This window comes from Colossoma macropomum, unplaced genomic scaffold (genome assembly GCF_904425465.1).
Source record: "Colossoma macropomum unplaced genomic scaffold, Colossoma_macropomum, whole genome shotgun sequence".
Taxonomy (NCBI): Eukaryota; Metazoa; Chordata; class Actinopteri; order Characiformes; family Serrasalmidae; genus Colossoma; species Colossoma macropomum.
This window is the reverse complement of record NW_023494784.1, coordinates 12,711,561-12,733,116: the sequence shown is the minus strand read 5'-3', so window position 1 is coordinate 12,733,116 and position 21,556 is coordinate 12,711,561. Positions and strand designations below refer to the sequence as shown.

General features: G+C 41.3%; 2 protein-coding genes across 2 annotated transcripts; one reads left to right on the top strand and one right to left on the bottom strand.

The window, feature by feature from the left end:
* Positions 1–423: 423 nt before the first annotated feature.
* On the bottom strand, positions 424–3,724 carry mstnb (myostatin b). The gene is made up of 3 exons (XM_036572923.1): positions 3,236–3,724; positions 2,358–2,728; positions 424–1,903 (listed from the first exon to the last, which is right to left on the bottom strand). The coding sequence occupies exons 1-3, from the start codon at positions 3,714–3,716 to the stop codon at positions 1,523–1,525; spliced, it is 1,233 nt and encodes a 410-aa protein (XP_036428816.1). The 5' UTR covers positions 3,717–3,724; the 3' UTR covers positions 424–1,522.
* Positions 3,725–12,694: 8,970 nt separating this feature from the next.
* Positions 12,695–21,500, top strand: LOC118808550 (small membrane A-kinase anchor protein-like). Its single transcript, XM_036571686.1, has 2 exons — positions 12,695–13,172; positions 17,884–21,500. The coding sequence occupies exon 2, from the start codon at positions 18,018–18,020 to the stop codon at positions 18,288–18,290; it is 273 nt and encodes a 90-aa protein (XP_036427579.1). The 5' UTR covers positions 12,695–13,172; positions 17,884–18,017; the 3' UTR covers positions 18,291–21,500.
* Positions 21,501–21,556: the final 56 nt, after the last annotated feature.

Sequence of the window (21,556 nt, the reverse complement as noted above, 5' to 3'; positions counted from 1 at the left end):
CACAGTCTAAAACGCTTCAGCTGTGAAAAACGCTGGTTGCTTATAAGTTGTGCACCATGGTTGTTTTGTTTCGTGGCCAAAGACTGTTGAGAAGCAGCTTTAATCTCAAGCTCTTCACACATCCACAAAAGCAAGATTCAGTTTACTGAACTACTGAACATTGACAGTGATCTCCTACCTGGCACCAGCATGCCGTGGGCTGAAAAATGACCTGAACAAGTCCAGAACCTTTCGCCTCTCACTGTTAAGCTCTCGGAAAGTTCAAATCGTCAGACTTTGTATGTATTTAATGATTGAATTATAAGAGATTATGCTTTGAGACTAAGCAGATTCTGTCCTATTTGGAGTCCAACAAATGCCTTTAAGCCTTTTTTGTGAAATAATACAGCTAAACATATAAAGCAAGCACCTTTATTTGTTTTAACAGATACATAGATTTGATATTGTACATTTTTTCGCTAATGTGCTGTATTATACACAAACTAACAGAGGTTAAAAAAGGCAACTGTTAATGGAAACAATGGCAAGTATACAATGCAATTAGCAAACATATCAAAATCAGTTTTTACAACATTTTTTTTAGCAACCAATTCTTTCTATTGGTCTGCCATAGTGCAAACTGTGTGGTTTGAAGACAGAGAGTTAAGTGACGCGGTATTAACATTCATACTTATTTTCAAAAGTTCTCTGTCTTTAACACATTTCAACATATAGACTGCATTCAAAGTGCCACTGGTTCAAGTCCTCCTGTCCAGTAATACTGATTTTCAATAACAGTTCAAGTGTATAGGGCATTTCGAACAGCTGAATAATGAAAAGAGTTACACAGTTAACAATTATATCAGATTGCGCAGTGTGTTCTGTGTTTTATGGTACATGAAGGCTTGTTTCAGGTTGCCTAACTCTTCCGACAGGTTTTCAAGCTTCATTTTTTTTGTGTTAAGTGTCCTTGAGTCCCTCTCTGTTGCTCTTGGATACTTTACTTAAACAAGCTCACTGATATTGTTGCACAGCTGTTGTAGCAAGAAGAGAACTAAATGGATATTGTGGAGAGCGTTTGTGTAATATGACATTTGTTTGCTTCGATGACTGTACTGAGAGCGAGAGAGAGATAGAGAGAGAGAGAGAGAGAGAGAGAGAAAGAGAGCGAGACAGGGAGTGTATAAATGACAGTTGAATTCATAACATCAAACAGATGAATGCTTGTCAGAGAATGCCGTAATTTAAGCTTGCTGTCCATTCCCAAGTCCAACCAGCATGACATTCCTCCAGTACATCCATGTAACCTCTGACCCCTGTGGCCGAGATATAAAGATTTAGGGTAAAGAAGAATGAAAAGAAGTCAGTGAAAGTGAAGCGGTGCTCTGTGAACGGATGAGCATCCTTGCTGCTACTCTGGTTCTATTGCACAGTGTTCTTTTTCTTTCGCGGAAAGCACTGATAACGGTTGATGGGTGTTGTGGTGGGACGTCCGGGGGGAACGGGGGTTTTGAGACGGATCGAGTCCTGCCTGGGGGCGGCCTCACGAGCAGCCGCAGCGGTCCACCACCATGGAGGGGATCTTGCCGTAGATGATCTGCTCTTTGCCATTGAAGTAAAGCATGTTGATGGGGGACATCTTGGTGGGGGTGCAGCATGGGCCGGCGGTGCCGCGGGGGTTGGCCTTGTTCACCAGGTGGGTGTGCGGGTACTTCTGCAGGTGCATGTAGTCACACTCCCCCGAGCAGTAATTGGCCTTGTAGCGTTTCGGAGCAATAATCCAGTCCCAGCCGAAGTCTTCAAAGTCCACGGTGAGGGGATACCGGCAACAGCGGGACTCCGACGAATTCTCGTCACAGTCCAGTCCTGACTCTCTCCTGGATCGCTTGGGACCCTCTGAGATTTTGACTTCCATGAAGGGTAACTGTCATTGAAAAAGGAGAGGTGTGATTCTTTGAAAAAGTGTAAAAAGGTTCACAGACAATAAAGGAGAAGACCTTCTAGCACTCGCAACATTATTACCTATCAATCTACTGTTAAACTTAGTCTATTCAAAGTAGTTAACAACAAATTTGACCAATACATTCATATTAAATTTGCTCCAGAGAGTCTGATATAACAGCATAACCCTTTAAACTCTAGACTTAAAGTTAACTCTAAACAGTTATTGCTCTTATTAAGGCTTATTATACAGCACTACACATTATTCAGTAACTGCTCTATGACTGCTATTCCAGTTTTGTAGTTATGTGATAGAGGAATAGAAAAACCCACCAACAGATCCTCCATTCATATACAGTCATTATTTACACGCATCATTTATCTGCTCTAAGTTGACCATTCAAAATGACACTTTAAGGGAAGCTAAAGCAACTTACCAGGCCCTCTTCGCCCACCTCGGCTGAGGTAACAGCCAAATCGTTCCCTTTCGTGTCGTAGGCATTTATCTCGATCCCCGAGTTTGTCTCGGGCTGCCTCAGCCACACGGTGAGCACCTGCTTTACATCAATGCTCTGCCAAGACGTGACCCCAGCGTTCACATCAATCTTCAGTGACCTTATTCTTATGTGCCTCCTTCCATCTGTGACGGGCATCAGGCGTGAGATCTGCAGGAAGACGGTGGTGGCTTCCTCCGCCGCGCGCAAATGCACCCACAGCTGCGCCCTCACGATGCGATTCGCTTGGATCTTCGGACTGAAGGAGAAGAAACAGCATTTTGGTTTTCGGTCTACTTGAACGATGGGGTCGGCTAGAAAATGAGAGATAAAAAAGAAGACGGTTAGGCAAACAGGAGAATTGCGCTCACAGACCATTGAAAAGGTTTAAATAAAATAAAAGTTTCCTCTCGAGCCCTCAGAAAACATCTGACATTACAGAGCCAGCTGCTATGCTACGTTTATCATTTGAATTGAGACACATTTCTAGCAGTAATTAGACCACATAGGCGCTTTTCTGGGGGCTACATAATTCATTTGGACAGCATGTTTTAAGATGAGTCCGGTGCGCTTTTACGCGCTCCAGGGTCACCGTGCGTAAAGCCGCGATACATCGAGACAACGCGACTAACTTCCCACTCGCTTTAAGTGCGCAGAAAAGGCAACTTTTTACGCGTTCTCCTGTTCTTTTGTTGGCGTGTGTCTGCGGCGTAATGCATGGAAGCCTTCTTGCGCAAAGCCGTCTCGTGCCAAACGCGCTTCGGCCACCAAATTTGACTCAATATCTTTCAAAAAAAAGCACCGGTAAAAGGGCCACTCACGCTCCGTAGCCATAGTCATGATGGTCTCCGTCGTGGCGTGGTCGTCATCGTCGTCGTCGTCGATCACGCTGTCCTTGCTGTCGTCCCCGAGCACGTCGTACTGGTCCAGCAGCTGTTGCAGAGGGGGCGCCTTGGGCAGCAGTTGCTTGACCACGTCTCGGCTGATATTGGGGGCCTGCTTGAGGCGCAGCTTGCTCAGGATCTGGGACTTGATGGCGTGGAGCCGCATCATCTTGCTGTGCTGCCTGAACTCGCACGTGGAGCAGTGCGCCTCGCTCTCCTCCTCGGTGCGCGCGGCCGGCTGCTGCTGCTGCGTCGCCGCGAGCTCACTCTCCACCATTGGACCGAGGGCAACCAAGAAGCTGAGAGCGATCAAAACCTGCGCGAGATGCATGATCCGAGGCGTGGACGAGGGCTTTACGGCTGCTTGCTTTTTTTCTTTTTTTTGCGCTTTTTTTGCAGCGAGCGCGAACTGCGCCATGCACCGGGGCACCAGGCAGGTAGGTGGCATGCTTTAAACCCGCCAGGCCTTTTTATACTGCAACCCACGGCGCTGTCGTCCGGGGCTGCCATTGGCTGGGCCCGGCACCACTAAATCTAATGGACGGGAGCTGGACTTTGTGAAAAACCTTAAAGAGATAGGACTCCTGAAACGAGGCTCTCTTGAGACCTTAAGAACACGTGCGTGATGGGAAACTGCGGCTTTTGTTTCGCTGTTTTCGTGCACCAATCAAGCTCTGCAGTATTTGCATATGATGGGCGTTTGCACCAGTCCATATGCACAGGCCTCTGTGTGTATATTCCCCAAAACTTACTTGTTTGGTTCTTTTTCAATCCAGAAAATAGCAGAGTACAGGGAGCAGGTAAATGACAGTGTGTTAATACTTTGTTTCCCCTCACTGTTGAGCTCTTTTAGGCCCAGAGTAAAAAAAAATCTGAGATGTTCAGATCCAAACATAGTTCTGATGTTATATTAAACCTTTTGGGACTTCGTGAGCCGCTCTGTGGTGCACATGCGTCTCTTTACGTTTGCACACGACACATGAGACACGTTTATGGGACTGTTTTGTAGTGATTATATTACAAGCTTTTATAATATATGACTGGCTGCCATCTACTGGTTACATGAAGAAGTACAAGTAGAGCTTCAAACAGGCTTATATGGAATTAAGATGAGGAGAATAATAGAGAAATCTGGACGATTTGTCTCAGAGTTTATTGTGTCCAGACAAATTAAGCTCCTTTTTTTGGGGTTGGGGGTTGGGTTAGGGACAAAGTGGTAAACTATGCCTCGGCTACTTTACTGTTTGCTCTCTGGCTTAGCAGTGCATAAACCTGAGCATAGATGCCGAATAATAACTTGTACATGCATTACTGCTGTCATCACTGTTGATGCTGACTTGGTCATGGTGTGCTTGTTCAGCATTAAGAGGAGTAAGATGAACAGGGCAGTTAAAAGTCATACAGTCAGCTCTGTTTATTGATGTCCCCTGATGGAGCCAAAAGGGAGCTTTGAACTCAGTTGGTGGATAATGTTATATTAAGTTATAGCCTTGCAGGCTATAGATACAGTAACCAGACTACAGTTTTGTCCCTGAGTACACAAACAAACAAGCCAACAAATGCTAATGGTTAAGTCTTGGCAGCTTCCTTACCATATAACGCGAACATCATCTGGCATTACCTCTGGCTCTGTCAGTATTATGACCTTTATCCAGGAAAGTAAGCCAGTCTTTTTTATTCCCCCTTAAATGCATACTGTGGTTGTTTTTATGTGGGAGAATATTTGTCGTATTCCCCTTATCTTATTCAGCAAACAGCTAAGATGATTTTAATGTAACTTTTTTTACAAATCACTTTTACTACGGTAATCTGGGAATGTTGGTACTGGCGCTATATAAATAAATGTGACTTGACTTGACTTTTTGGTTTAGTCTCATCTTCATCTCAGATGTTTCTGAATCAAATCTCTGAAGATAAGCACAGAAAGCTATTACATCAAATGGTTGTGATTATGCTGCCTAATGCCTGAGACATTGTATTGCAATAGTACTGAGATAAGATTTTGGCCTAAAATGTATTATTTTAAATCCATTCATGGTGGATAGGTACACTATATGGTCAAATGTATGTGGACATCCCTTCTAATTATTGAGTTCAGGTGTTTCAGGTACACTCATTGCTAACAGGTCTATAAAATCAAGCACATAGCCATGCAATCTCTATAGACAAATATTGGCAGTAGATTGGGTCATCCTGAAGAGCTCACTGACCTTAAATGTGGCATTGTCATAGGATGCCACCTTTGCCACAAGTTAGTCTGTGAAGTTTCTGCCCTGCTAGATCTGCCCCAGTCAACTGTAAGTGCTATTAGTGTGAAAGTAAGTCTCTAGGAGAAACAACTGCTCAGCTAGGAAGTGGCAGACCACTCAAATTCACAGAATGGGACTGGCAAGTGCTAAAATGCATAGCAAGTAAAAATCCTCTGTTGCGTTACTCACTACAGACTTCCAAACTGCATCTGGAAGCAACATCAGAACTGTACATTGGGAGCTTAATGAAATAGGTCATGGCTGAGCAACAGCAAATAAGCCTAAGATCACTATGCGCACTGCCAAGTGGTGGCTGGAGTGGTTTAAAGCAGTCCGATAGACAAATCTGGTTTTGGTGGATGCCTTGAGAACACTACCAACCTGAAACCACCGTGCTAACAGTCATGTTTTTTGGAGGAGGGATGATGGTCTGGAGCTGTTTTTCAGGGCCTTCTTATCCAACATCAGTGCATCAGGGCACAAATTCCCACACACACTTTAAATTTCTATGGAAAGCCTTCCCAGAAGAGTGGAGGCTGTTTTAGCCTCAAAGGTGGGGGGTCAACTCCATATTAATGCCCATGTTTTTTGGAATGGGATGTCCAACAAGCTCAAATAGGTGTGTTGGTCAGGTGTCTACATACTTTTGGCCATATAATGTATAGACAGGCTGTTGTAAGGAAAAACAGTCCCCAAAGAAAACATATTTTTCCAGATTTACCATTATTTTACTGTTATCAACATTACATATTAAAACCTAGAAGACACATGTAGATAATAAAGTGGCCATATATGTGTTGTGGACATTGTTTCTAGTTTCTATCACTGTAACAGTAAAGAAATCTGAGATGGTAAGTTTCTCTACAATGAACCATTTCACATCAAACCACTCTGAATGACTCTCTACATCTCATCGAATGAATTATGCAGAAATTTTGAAAACTCTGTGGAAATCCCCTTTAAAGCAGGGGTTTAAAGCAAGTAAGAGTACTTACCTACAATCAACCTTTTTAATTGCGCTCAGTGGGTCATGAAGGTCAAGAACTAATCCTAGAACAGCACTTGACCATGACTAGTTTTATAAATATGGAGCCAAAACTAAAGCTGTTACTAAAAGGGCAATAAGGATGTACACTTTAGCCCCAGCTTTTTTATTATGCACGTTGTTTTTTCCATCTGATTTAAATAATTTTAAAGCTGCACCAAGTATGTTTTGGGGATTTTGCGACCTCTCTGGAGGAAATGTATAATTGCATGCAATGTGCATAAGAACATTCTGTAACGTGGGTTGTGCTTCAGATCCCTTTCCTGTCAGAACTCGGTGAAGGACATGTCTTCTGAGGATTTGAGTGAAGTATCTACTATTGTCATTATATCTTCATCAACATAATGTTGATTTTGCATTTGAGACCTAAACAACGAGCTGAAGCTTCTTTTTGAGCGTGTGTGTGTGACATTAATACGTAAAGATGTTTGACATGATTCAAAAAGTCCCGAGAAACCCAAGCCCAAACTTCTGTACTACAAATTGTCATCTCAGGCTTTACAGGGTGACTTGCAGCAGCACACATACAGCATACTGTACCATGTTAATTTCACTCTGAACCATCAGATTTGAGGGACCCCTTCAGCCTCTCAGATTTGCATCTTATTTATTCTAAACGCCAGTGGAATGTATTAATTTAGGGTGTCTGGAGAAACTTTAGCCTGATAGATAAAAATGTTCATCTAGCTACATGGATGGACTTTTATCATTGTTTACTTTGAGACGCTTAGTTGTAATAGTGTGCTAAAACTAACCCTGCTGTGTGGAGGTTGTACTTGAGCCTGACTAGCTCTCACTGTGAGTTATTTACATGCTTTAAAACAGTGATATATTTCTGCCACAAAGAGGGAGATTAAAAAGGGAGATTGAAATATTGTAGGTGTAAATTCTGGGACTTATACACTCAGAAATCGAGAAATAGTTTGGAAGAATGAAGTTATTTTCTTCGTCTTCAGCAAGAATTTAAATAAATGTCAATGTTAAATCTATTGAAATGTACAGATTTACATTTACAATATTTAACAGACACTCAGTGACTTACAAAACTGCTTTGTTGACCTATCAGAATATATATTCTAGCTAGAACAAGTAGATCAGAGTCCAAAGTACCCTTATGCTCAGACACTACCAGAAACAAAAGCTAGCCCTGATACCTAGAAAGAAAGATACAAACTACAACAATTAAGACAACAACAGAGCATAAATGCAATACAATACATTTCAATAAGTGCTGGATTAGTGTTAATTTAAGTGTGACACAAAGAGATGAGTCTTCGGTTGGCATTTGAAGACAGCAGGACAGCCAGTGGAAGATCGTTCCACCACCTGGGTGCCAGGACAGAGAACAGACCACACTGATATGTTAATATCTGATAGTAACCAGTAAGACATTTTACTTAAACCTCTTTGACTACATAAAAAATGGTGCATTTAATCCTGTGTCAGGTTGTGTCCTGTGCTCAGGGATGGATTTACAGGCAGAGCCAGTGGGGACGTGCCCAAGAGTCTCTGACTGCCAGGGTCCTCAGGGGGTCTTAGACCACAAGGCCCAAAGGTACTCAAATAATTGCGGCAGTCCACTGCAGATAAAAGCACTGGACGCAAGAATAGCCACTGAACATGTACAAAAGACTAAATTAATAAAATAAAACCAGAAATGTCATCTGATCTCAGGCCCTTCAGGTTTTCTGTCATCAGTGATTTTGTTGTTGCTTTTTAAACGAGATGTTTTACCCATCTACACATGTAGGAATACTTCTGCTTCTGCATTACGACTCAGTTTGGTTTAAAAGCAGAGGAGAAGAAATCTTTTCAGACTTTCTTTTGCTAGAATTTTGGGCTGCATGATATTATTCTGCACGTTGTGTGCAATGCATGCTGCAGCTGCAGAAATCCCTCCTCAACATTTCTACATTTGAATACAGTGTATATAAATCCGTCATATGAATAAACAGTGGGGTCCAAGTCTGAGACCACTAGTAATCTAATTTTGCATTCTTTTCTAATTTAATATAATGTTTTTCTTTACAAATGATATTTAAGTGAAAAGTGGAATCTTTGAAATATTTACGTGAATTTCAGAATTTCTTAGGAGTTGGTACTGTTTGCCCCCCTCTTTGCTTTAATAACAGCGTGCACTCGAGCTGGCATGGACACCACAAAATGATCAGAACAAATCCACCTGAAAGTCATCTGAACAGAAGCTTCAACAGAAGGAATGAGACCTAAAAATATAGTAAGTAATAAAGTAATAAAAAAGGTGTTAATATACTTAATATCACATATTTACTTAAAGTCAAATAGTCACCTAGAAACATTGCAGAAATATTTCTTCATTTTACTTGTCAGAACTTTTCTGTTTTTTTTTTTCAATGTAAAACTATTTTTTATTTTCAAGTTTAAATGAAAAAATATTCCCAGATTTTCGGTGTGGTTTTAGACTTTTGGACTTTTTTTTACAATTACATTTACAAACAAGATAGCTAGCTACGTTAAGTGAAAGAAGGGGCTTTTTTTTTTTTTCAATTCTACCCGCTAGTTAGGACTCCCCCAGTCACACGATGCTATCAACGCTAGGAGGGTGAAGGCTAACACAGGCTTCCTCCGAGACCTGTGAATTTTTTCGAACTGCCGCTCACGCAACGCCACTGGACAGCTGAACGCGCTCGGAGGAAAGCGCCAACAGCCAGATCTGTTACGTCAGCTAACAGACACCTGTGCTGACTAGCATCGCGTTGAGTGATGGGGGGAGAAGGGGGCCATCCCACCCACCCAGAGAGAGCGAGGCCAATTGTGCTCTTTTGGACTCCCAGGGGTTAATTTTAATTTAAATTGAATTGAAAACAGTAGTGAGCATGTCTATAATAAGAGCGTTAACTTTTTAAAGCAGTATTATGTGAGAATTGGTATTTTTGCTCTAGGGCTCCCCCTGCAGTTGCACAGTGATTTCACTTTTACAGCACTGTCTTAAATACAAATCGTGCTTTGAGCCCCCCCCTCATGGATACGTGCCTTTGCTGACAAGCTGAAGGATATGGAAATCCGACTCCTCTTCACATGCATGCCGGCATATTGATGCTACAGATTACACTCATGATTTCTGTGGTGCTTTGAGTAAATAACTGAAATCGCGAGTGTAATCTGCAGCGTCCATATGCCTGTGTGACGCATGTGCACGCGAAGGGGAGTAAGAATCTGCTGGCGAGGATTTCGGATTTTGGAATTCGGCACAACACCAGCAAAGACAACATTAGAAAAGAAAGAATCATGCTGACTTACAAGGTAGAGTAATATTACAGGATTTTATTACAGGAAGTTGCAAAGTTTTAACACTTATTTGGTGTGAGATTGACAAAGACTGACCAAACTTTCTGCCATAAGAATTTGTTTCTTCGCATGCTAGCCAGAAACAGAACTGAGGTTAGATGACTTTTGGCATCCAGAAAAACTACAAAACTCTTTGAGACAGTGATGACACAGATAAGGTTACAGTTAATGTTGCAATCTTTGATAAATAACATTGGCAGGGATGAACACTCTGCTCTTGGATTTCCATTGTTTTCCCATTAGTGGTTAGACTGTCTTGTGTCCTTTTATCTTCTTTAACTCTCGCCAACAAGTAAAAGCCAGTCTGAGAGTTACTCTTGTCCGATCTCTTGCTTGGTCACTCTTTTTTTTTTCTCTTCCTGCTATAGCAGTCATTCTGGGCCTGCAGTGGCAATGACAGAGATGCCTTTGTTCCTATTATAAAGCTGTTATTGTATGTCAAAATTGTTACATAATGTTGCTTTAAGTAACTGGTTTTGTTTGTTATGGTTTACTAGTGACCCTGGATATGTCCAAAACCGTGCCCAGTTCTCTATAGAGTGTTGTTTTGAATAGCCGAGGGGCTCGGACATTTCGTTTTTAAATGGTGAAGTGTGTAATAATTTGTCAGCCTTTTGTTGTTAACTGGTTTTGTTGTTAACTGGTATATTAGCTTACAGTGAAGCCCAAGTTGAAATCTGACAATGTTCGTGTAAACGTTGACTTGTGAACTTGACTCCTCAGATTTTCACTTCTGTGTAATGGTGTGTCATCATAAATGTCATTATAAAAATGACTCAACGATTGTAGGCCTGATCTCCAACGACAATGAGATGGGGTAGAGCCGGGGTTCGAGCAGGTAAATTACCAAACTGTGCTGGACACCAGCCCTCCAGGACCAGTTGTGCGGGGTGCACAACTGGTCCTGGAGGGCTGGTGTCCAGCACAGTTTGGTGATTTACCTGCTGGCCTACAGAGAGGAGGGCAGCCTCCTGACACACTGGTGGCAGGAGAACAAACTTTTTCTCAATGTCAACAAGGCCAAGGAGCTGATAGTGGACTTCAGGAAGCGGGAGAAACTGCACACCCCCATCACCATCAACAGGGCCATTGCAGAAAGGGTCAGCAGATTCAAGTTCCTCAGTGTTCAAATCACAGAGGAACTTGCATGGACCAAACACACCACACGGGTGGTGAAGAAGGCACAACAGCTCTTTTACCTTAGAAGGCTGAAGAGGTTTGGCATGAACCTCTGCATCCTCAGAACATTTTACACAGGTACTGTGGAGAGCATCTTAACAAGCTCCATCACCACCTGGTATGGGAACTGCACTACAAATAGCAGGAAAAATGCTGTTGTGTTCTTTGTAGAGGACGTGTTAACTCACTTTCACTTAGACAGACAAATAAACATCTTCTTTAATTAGGGGAGCTCAAACTTTTGCATACGACTGTATATCATCATAGCTCTCTACACTGACGCCAATCATGAATCCACAGCTTCCGTCTTCTATATTTTACTTGTGAAATAGTATTCTTGGGGCTGAGGAGAAGATGAAACAGTGAATGGTTAGAAATATGACTAAAATAAGATAAGATAATCCTTTATTAGTCCCACAACGGGGAAATTCACAGTGCTACGGCAGCAAAGTGAGAGCAAGGCACTCAAGAAAAGAAGTAACAAGTAGAGAATTAACAAGCAAGTAATTAACCTTGTTAATTACTTAACAGGGTTTTACAGTTTGTTACTTGTTTCTATATAGACAATATATATATATATATATATAATACTAAAAGTAAAAAGTGAGATAAAAATATGAACTCTATTCTTCACAAAAATTAACAATATAAGGAATTATAAATAAATATAAGCAAAAATATTTACACTGTAAGGATATTTTACCCAAATTTCACAGAGTATTGAACATGAGGTACTGATTTATATCACACATGGGATGGTGAGGAGATATTTTACAAGTATTCCACATGGAGTATTGATTATATTGCACACAGGAAATGGTGATGAATTCACAGTTTATGTTCTGTAGGTGTGTGAGGTCTAATGGGGGTGGAGGAGGGTTCTACTGGGAACAGTACTGGTCCAAAGTTCTACATAGAACCATCTACAACACATTCTCAATCAATCTAATGAACCATTTCACCATGCAAAGAACCCTTAAATCATGCAAAGGGTTCTTTGAGTGTTCACGGTTCTGTATAGAACCATTTTCTTTACTAAAGAACCCTTGAGGAGCAACCTTTTTAAGAATGTATGTTACAAAAATGTTCTTAATTTTTTAATATACGTTAATTTAAAGAGGTTTTATTAAAAGCAATATTGGAGCATTTCTACTGGTCCAATCTTCATGAAATTCTCACACAGTGTAAAGGACAGCTGCTGAGCTCAAATTAGGCAGAAAACTAAAAATCACAAAAATGGAGATCATTTTTGACGATATAATTAAAAATGGCTATGTTTGTGTTGTAGATATTGTTGCCCCCGGTTTCTAAAAATTGGTGGACTTCCCCTTCAGGCAGGCGCAGCATTCGGTGGGAAAACAAATGAAATGAGGCTGATATTACATAAATTGGGGTCAGTGTTTTGAACGCATCACTCTGATGTTCGCCAAAACGTGTCCCACTTCACCTCAATCCACTGTCATAAAAAACAGCTCCAGTCCGGCCGCCAGGTGGCGCGATTCTACAAATTAAAGTCTACCGCGGCGAGCAATGACCGTGGAAGCTGCAGTAACCCAGTTTTACAACGCGTCTCGCCAATATTTGTTTGGGGTGAAAGATTACTGGAGGGCTCCATGTTGCTCCCTAGGAGCGCGCACTAAAGGCGGTCAGACTTCAGCACGCGGCGCGCGTCTTCAGCAGGACCGACTGAAGTGACCGGTGTAACTGCGCCTGAAGGATCTGAGATAAACGCGCTCACTCACAGGCATGAAATAGAAACGTAATCACCATCTCCGGGATGCCTGGACTGCTGCAGTCACCAGCGTGAACTTTGGAGACTCCGATGGCCAAAGTGCGCCCTGAATTCAAACCGGAGACGCTGCAGTAAGTTTGTGGACGACTGCGAGCCGTGTGAGGAGAACCAAACCACACCTGAGGGCGAGAAGACCCAGACTGTCCTATTGATCCGGATTAGACATCGAAATTTCCCTCAAAGAAGTCTTTCCATGTAAATGGAGCCCGGATAAGGCGGGGACGCTGGTTCGTCTGGGTTTATAGCCTCTCCACAGCGTGCCTGCCTCAGTTATGGCAGCAGGTATGTGCCCTCTCTGACCATTTCAGATCAGATTTACTCTAGTCGGCTTTACGTTTCCCTCTGTGTTGTGTTTATGGACGAATATGCGCGCTAACATCTGGCCTGAACGCGGGATAACGACGAGGACATGCAGTAAAACACCATTAATGCGCGTACAGAGCTGCTTTCGCCCAGCTGACCTTGACGCTCTTTTATCACACGTGTTCCAGTTCGCACTCTTCGCCATATGAACAGCGCTCATTCTGACACGCACCGAGCTCACGGTGCTCTACTCATCACGTCCAAACCGCTCGAGCAGTGCGACCGTTTTAGCGATTCACCTGTTACAATATTAAAGGTGTACAGCTGCCCCGACTTCAGACTTCAGACTTCAGGGCGACTGTTCAGTAAATATGCAGCGTTCAGTAAATCACCAAACAACCTTAGGATGGACGGTGTTTATCAATTCATCAACAGCACGTACAGTGTGCAGTGTGTTACTAAATATGGAAGGTTCAGCAGATCACTGAACGACTTCAGGACGTTGAGTGTTCAGGAAACGAGTCACTAAAGTCACTAAACATTCTGTTATATAAAAGTCACTGAACACTGCATGACAGGGTTTTCAGCATTCACTAAATTAGAGACACTGCCATGTTAAGTATATATAAAAGAGTTATGATTACAATGTAGTGTTCTTAGAATGTGCAGTGTTCAGTATATCACTAACATTGGAATGTGCAGTATTCAGTAAATCACTAAATGACAGAACATGCAGTGTTCAGTAAATCACTAACATCAGAATGTGCAGTGTTTAGTAAATTTCCAAGTGACATTAGAATGTGTAGTGCTCAGTATATCACTAACATTGGAATGTGCAGTATTCAGTAAATCACTAAATGACAGAACATGCAGTGCTCAGTAAATCACTAACATTAGGATGTGCAGTGTTCAGTATATCACCAACATTGGAATGTGCAGTATTCAGTAAATCACTAAATGACAGAACATGCAGTGCTCAGTAAATCACTAACATTAGGATGTGCAGTGTTCAGTATATCACCAACATTGGAATGTGCAGTGTTCAGTAAATCACTAAATGACAGAATGTGCAGTGTTCAGTAAATCAATAAATGACAGAATGCAGTGTTCAGTAAACCATTAACAGCAGAATGTGCAGTGTTCAGTAAATCACTAAAGGACATTAGAATGTGCAGTGTTCAGTAAATCACTAAAGGACATTAGAATGTGCAGTGTTCAGTAAATCAATAAATGACAGAATGCAGTATTCAGTAAATCATTAACATCAGAATGTGCAGTGTTCAGTAAATCATTAACATCAGAATGTGCAGTGTTAAGTAAATCTCCAAATGACATTAGGATGTGCAGTGTTCAGTAAAACACTAACATTACAATGTGCATACATACATACATCATTTAAACCGCTTATCCTTCTGGGTCGCGGTGGGGTATTACAATGTGCAGTGTTCAGTAAATCACAAAGAGACAGAATATGCAGTGTTCAATAAATAATTAAAGAATACTATAATGTGCAGTGTTCAGTACATTTCCAAAGGACATTAGGATGTGCAGTGTTCAGTAAATCACTAACATTACAATGTGCAGTATTCAGTAAATCACTAACATCAGAATGTGCAGTGTTTAGTAAATCTCCAAATGACATTAGGATGTGCAGTGTTCAGTAAATCACTAACATCAGAATGTGCAGTGTTCAGTAAATCACTAACATCAGAATGTGCAGTGTTTAGTAAATCTCCAAATGACATTAGGATGTGCAGTATTCAGTAAATCACTAACATTACAATGTGCAGTGTTCAGTAAATCACAAAGTGACAGAATATGCAGTGTTCAGTAAATAATTAAAGGATACTATAATGTGCAGTGTTCAGTAAATTTCCAAATGACATTAGGATGTGCAGTATTCAGTAAATCACTAACATTACAATGTGCAGTGTTCAGTAAATCACAAAGTGACAGAATATGCAGTGTTCAGTAAATTTCCAAAGGACATTAGAATGTGCAGTGTTCAGTAAATCACTAAAGGACTTTAGAATGTGCAGTTCAGTAAAGCAGTAAGTGACAGAATGTGCAGTGTTCAGTAAATGACTAAACACGTCATGTTGAGTACGTCACCTAAAGGTAACAAGTGAATCTCAAAACATTGAAGTTTTACAGTGTTTACTGTTTCTAAATTAACATATAGTTTTCATTTAATCGCTGTGCATGTAAGAACAGTTTTACAGTAAACCACTAAAGGACATTAAAGTGTGCAGTTTTCAGTAAACTGCTTTGTGACATTATAATGTGCAGCGTTCACTAAATGCCGTTAGTGTTCACTGTCCAGTTCATTGCTAAACAGCCTGAGACCTGTAGTCAGTAATTCACTGAAGCGTTTAGAACACTCCAGTTTGGCAGTTTCCTCCTTTATTTACCCAGAGCCACATGCACACTGCATGTCAACTGATAAGAGTAGACATGCACACCTGTCCTCTGGAGTGTCCCACCTGTAGCTGAGCTAAAGCACATATTTAGATGTTTTAGTTGTAAAACTGCCTCTGTGGTGAGCTCCTGAGGACAACTCTGGAAAACAAATTTGAAAAAAATTAAACATGGTGACTGTGTATGTTTATGGTCATATAAAGGCCATAACATTTAGGCTATTTGATCAGATATGCTTATCTAGGTTTATAATATATCCTACAGAGCCCTATTATAATTGTTCTTCCACGCCATTATAAGATAAAAAGTATCTGTGTGTACCTGCACTTAGTGGTAATAAAAGTGCTTGACCACTGCAGTCCCTAAAGAACATATAAGAGGACATGGCGGTCTACACAATAAGGTCAGCTTCAACAAAGTGTGCAGCACTATGTCCTGTTTGCTCATAAGGCTCAGTTAGGTTTACTCTATGTAGTGTTTATAGTCTCCTGGTTTATGTTTCTGAGCTACATTCACATTACAAGCCTCAGATTTTTTGCTCAGATCTGATCTTTCTGCCTTGATGGTCCACATTTGCGTCAAGTGACACATTTATCATTAGTGTGAATGCATCTCTGCCCCATGCAGACATTTTTGCTGCCCACACTGGATGATGACCACCATGAAAAAAACATGAATTCTGACCTGACCGTTCTCCTTGTATTGCATGGCCACATTGGACGTCTCTCATTTAGGAGCAGAACTGAAAAGCCCTCTTCACACCTCGTATTAACATAAATCTTGGGTGTTCCTATCAAAAGCGGACAGTGCTAAGTACAGGTGTGAATGGGGTCCAGTGCATCTTGAACACGCACTGTGATCCAGATCATTTGCTCTGAGATCTCTCAGCTGTTCATTAATAGAGTAATGCGAAGGCAAAAAGGGTCAGATAGCTTTATCCTGCTTTATACTGCTTTATACTCTTTAAACAGTGGTGCATGCACTGTGTGAGGAAGAAAAAACCACATGCATTATGATCTGACCGTTCTCATTAAGGTTGCATGGCCATGAATTAGATATGTATCCGATCTGGGCCACATATGATCTGATCTGAATTTTTGATCTGAAAGATCTGCGTGTAAAATCATTTCTGTGTCATACTGAGGCAGAAAATCGCCGCTTCTACCTGGTAATCTGAACATAGCCATAGTGGCTCAGATCTGATGTTAAAAACATCAGATTTGAGTGTTCACACTGTTATGAAAAAAAACCACAAAAAACCCAAAAAACTAAAAAAAACAAACAAACAAAAAAAAACACATCTGTATCACATCTATGCACAAAATTGGTGCCGCTGGTGTAATTTGAACGTAGCCTCATTACACCTATCTAAGAAGTAGGGCTGAGACATTTTATTGCTGAAATGTTGCTCTTTAACTGGTCAGGAAACTTGTATGATTTTATTGAGATCTCTGCCAACCTGAAGATAAGATGTGAGATTACTGGGGTCTTTTGCTCAGGAGAAATATGTGAGCAGCAGGAGAGACTTAAACAATCAGGACCCATATTCACAAAGCTTCTCAGACTAGGAGAGCTGATCTAGGATCTGTTCCTGTCCATAAGGTCATAAAAATTAGAGAGGAATCTGATCCTAGATCAGTGCTCCTACTTTGACAAGCTTTGTGAATACAGGCCCTGAACTCATTGTTGTCTAGGAGGAACTACAGAGATATTAAGGAGATTTTATTTCTATATAGAAATTGCAATTTGAAAAATTGTGATTGCCATTTTCAAACAGCAAGAGTTGTATTTTTTTATAGCTTACATTATGAACAACACTGTTTTAAAGTAGGAAAATTTAACCTAATAACAAGGAGCTTGTGAACTGCCTGTAGATGAGTTTGGCCAATCAGAAGCAATCAAGTACATATGTGCTGTGTATATGACAACCACAGCTGTCAGTCTGACACAGTACGTTCCAGAAATATATTCTGGTCTTCTTGGCCAAAAATCAGGTCTGGGTCTTAATTTCTAGAAAATAATCTGAAAATATGATAAACTGAAATTAGTTGCGGACGAACACAGCACTTCTTACTGTTACCTAGTTCTTTGCATACTGTTTGTGCTTTGATCTATTGTATCACTGGATTCCTGACAGCAACAAGGACAGAGCTGCCAATACAGTCTGATAAATGACCGCCCTCAATAAGGGCCAATGTCAAAAGGTGTATTTATTTTGTCAAGTAAAGATCACTGACATTAATCACTGAAACTCTCCATCTTCTTCTGGCAGGGACACGTCCATGAGTGAGCTTCATGGGTCATCATCTGGACCACTTTGACAACGACTGGTGCTGCTGCTAGCCACAACATCTTTCACTATCCTCCCCATATCGGCTTTCAACCCAATGCTACATTATTCATATCATGGGATGCGTCAAATCCAAGCACAGCGATCCCACTCAGAACTCCGGCTCATCGGAGAGAGTGGACGGCAGGCCGGGAAAGAAGAGAGGGGAGAAGGCCGTGCTGGTATATGCAGAGACGGGCCCGGCCGAGGACTCGCCCCGGGTCAACCCGGTCTTGTTAGACTACGCCCAGAGGCTGTCCGAGGAAATTGTAGCGCGGGCCGTGCAGCAATGGGCCGAGGTGGACAGCCGCTACAGCGACATCCCCTACATCGAATGTGACCTGCCATGAAGGCCAGAAACAGTGTCATCAGACCACTCCAACAGAAGGCTTTCCTGTGGTCAGGAGAGCCACTGGGACTGACCAAAAGCAGGCCAGGGGAGTCAACTTGCAGGATTGCAAGAAGAAATACTGTTTGGTGATTGGACACCCTTTTGTAAACACATCATTCGTACAACTGTCTGCCTGGGAAATGGCATTGTGGCATTATTCTGGCCTGGTCAGCTTTTCAGTATAGTTGAGTCAGTATGTGACTTTGCAAAAGAAGCAAGAGAACTGCTATCAAAGCACCAGAATGCCTCTGTAATTGTTTTTCTTTTTTCATTTTCCTTATCAGTACGACGTGTCATATTCAGAGCACGGTCTTTTAATTGGCGAGCCAAGGCAAATGTGCAGAGGCCAAAATGACGCTGCTCCCAATGGCGCTATTAATAGGCCTTTCTCTTTGGTCTCTGCTTTTAGATCATAGTCTCTGTGTTTGCTTGGATCAGCACACAGAATCACAGATTTCATTGTCTTTGCAGTGGTATTAGGGAGCAGCAGGACAATGGAAAAAAGTAATGCGTTGAATTCACTTGGTGCAAATGTGTAAAACATTTCCACATGGATAAAATGTGTTGCATCAAACACAAGTAAACAAAGACAAAAGTGTGTTAAGTCATATATTTTATTCATGTGGAAATGATGTATAATGCTGTGCAAAGGCAACAGACCACCCACCATTTATTTCCAGCCAAAAGGGCCATCAACAACTAAATACACTATCAGATTTTTCAGTATTTAGTGTGTCCACCATTTGCCTTTATTACAGCTTCCTTTCATTTTCAGACCTGCTTTCAGTTTTTCCACACCTCCAAAGTTCAGTCTTAGAAGTTGGTTGCATTTTCTGCTTCTCATCGTCCAAGTAATCCCGAACACATTCAGTGATGTTGAAGTCTGGACTCTGGAGTGCCCAGTCCATTGTTCTGGGAACACCAGCAGCTTCTTTGTCTGATTTTCAAATGTTTGATCTGTTTGATGGTGGTCTACCAGGTCTTGGACAGTTGTTAGTAGTCTCATCGTTTAACGCCAATTTTGGAAACTCCTGTTTTTTCACTCATCTTTATTTGACTTTCCTCTTCTTTATGCAAGAGGATGATCTTATATTTAACCCCTTCAGAAATATCTTGCACTTAATGGTAATTTTGACCGGCAAGTACATATACGAAGGGAAGGGTGGTCTCTGCCTTTTGCACAGTACTGCACACTTTTGAACTGAATAAATTAAAAACATTTCTTTATTCATTGTGCTGGGATGATGCATTCTCAGTAATAGAGCAGGAAGCGTTTGCCAGACCCTTCACTGAAAAGATGCAGATGGCACATTTTTCATCATGTCGTTGCCCCTTTTGTGAGTAGGAGCGCTGGGATACTAAATTAAGGATCTCATGGACACTGAGACCAAATACTCTAAAGGGTGCGTTACTACAGCAGTGCAAACGTAAGCCATCAGGTACAGGATCTGCCCTGTGCCCCTATAACAAGAGGTAATACATTTAAAGGAATGAATTAGGGAAATATACAGCTGTAAGTAGATCTCTTTTAATTTGGTGTTTTACAGTCTGTGCAGATCAAATAATGCTTCTTATAGGTGGAGGAATCTCTTCTGCTGTCTTGCACAGATTGCTGCCGCTCAAAATATGCAAACCTCAGAGGCCATGCCATGTCAGAGGAATTCATGCCAACTTAAAAATAGCTTTGTGCTATTAAGACTGCCGAACTACTAGCTGAAACGCTTAGGTACGGGACCACAACAAGCCAGAGTCCTTAACGAGTGGTAATACAAGCACAATCCGCTCTTTTGAGTGGGATTTTAGGCAAGTTCTTAATGAAGTGTGCCATGATGACCTAAAGTTACCAATGTCCCTTTAAATCCAAATGATGTCTACACAAACCACAAGTGTTTTGAATCAAGAGAGGGCTGGGATTTGCTTAAGATATCTACTGGAATAATAACAAAAGTGATAGCCTGGTTGTTTCTGCAGGAGTAATAAGATGTCAATTTGAGGCCTTTTTGTACAAAACCAGACCAACAGCAAGTCCATTCCACTTTGGAACACACCTAGTAAATCCTGGTTAATCTCCAGGGGGTATTTCACAAAGCAGGATTACTCAGTTTAGCTAGATAACTTAAGCCAAATGTGTGGGTTGTCCAATAGAAATGCCTCTAAGTTTTCTTCTCCCGCTGAACAGGTTTGACTTAAGGCTTAGGTTATCTAGCTAACTGAGAAATCTTGCCTTGTGGAAGAACCCCCAGCACCAATCTCATTTTCAGCACTGTTTCAACAGTCAGCAGCTCTTATATTAAACTCTAATAACAGGTAAAGAACAAAGAAACTACCAGGTTAGCTGAATTATTTTTATTTTTTGTGGAAGGACACTACTGTGCTAGATAATACCAAGAAAGACCCCAACTGTCCATATGCTGTTTTTTGTCTTTTTGGCTTGTTTTTTCATATTCATTAACATAATTCAGTAAGGACTGCATTCTGATTATTAAAATTCCATCAATTTTTCAGAAACTTCAATCATTGCATAATTCAATTGTTAAGATATAAACAGAGTCATTCAGAGTGGCTTGACGTGAAATGGTTCATTGTAGAGAACCTTACTGATTCAGATTTCTCTACAGTGGTGCTGATAGGAACCAGCGGTCACAATGTCTGTAACACAAACATAGCTATTTTATTCACTCTCCATGTTGACAGTGTTGATAATGGAGAAATAGTGGTAGACTCAGACATAAGGCAGCATATTCATAACCATATCATGTAATAACTCTGTGTCTGGTTCACTAACAGTTCTCTAGGACTGAGCCTTTCACATGAAACCACTCTGAATGATTTTGTTGATGTCTTAATGATTTCATTAGGCCGAAATTTCAAAAGATTGGTGGAATTCCTCTTTAATGGTCTTGTACTGAGCTCTATGATTTCATCTACCTGATCAACAGGAAACCTTAGTATGCTTTTGCAGGTGTGTCAGACTGAAGCAGATGCTGTCGCTCCTGTCCGAAGGCTATCATTTCAGTTTACAGTAAGAAAACTCGGTGTTGTATCTGTGGTCAGCAGTGACTCAGCCTCACCTTTGTAAATAACGCAAAGAGAAAAAGAGAACATCAGTAAATGAAGTCAATGCAAAACAATGTGACACCAATAAATGAAGTCAATGCCTTCCGCTGAACTCTGCTGCCTCCTGCTTTCATTATTTGTTTACTGATTTCTTCATTGTCTCTCTCG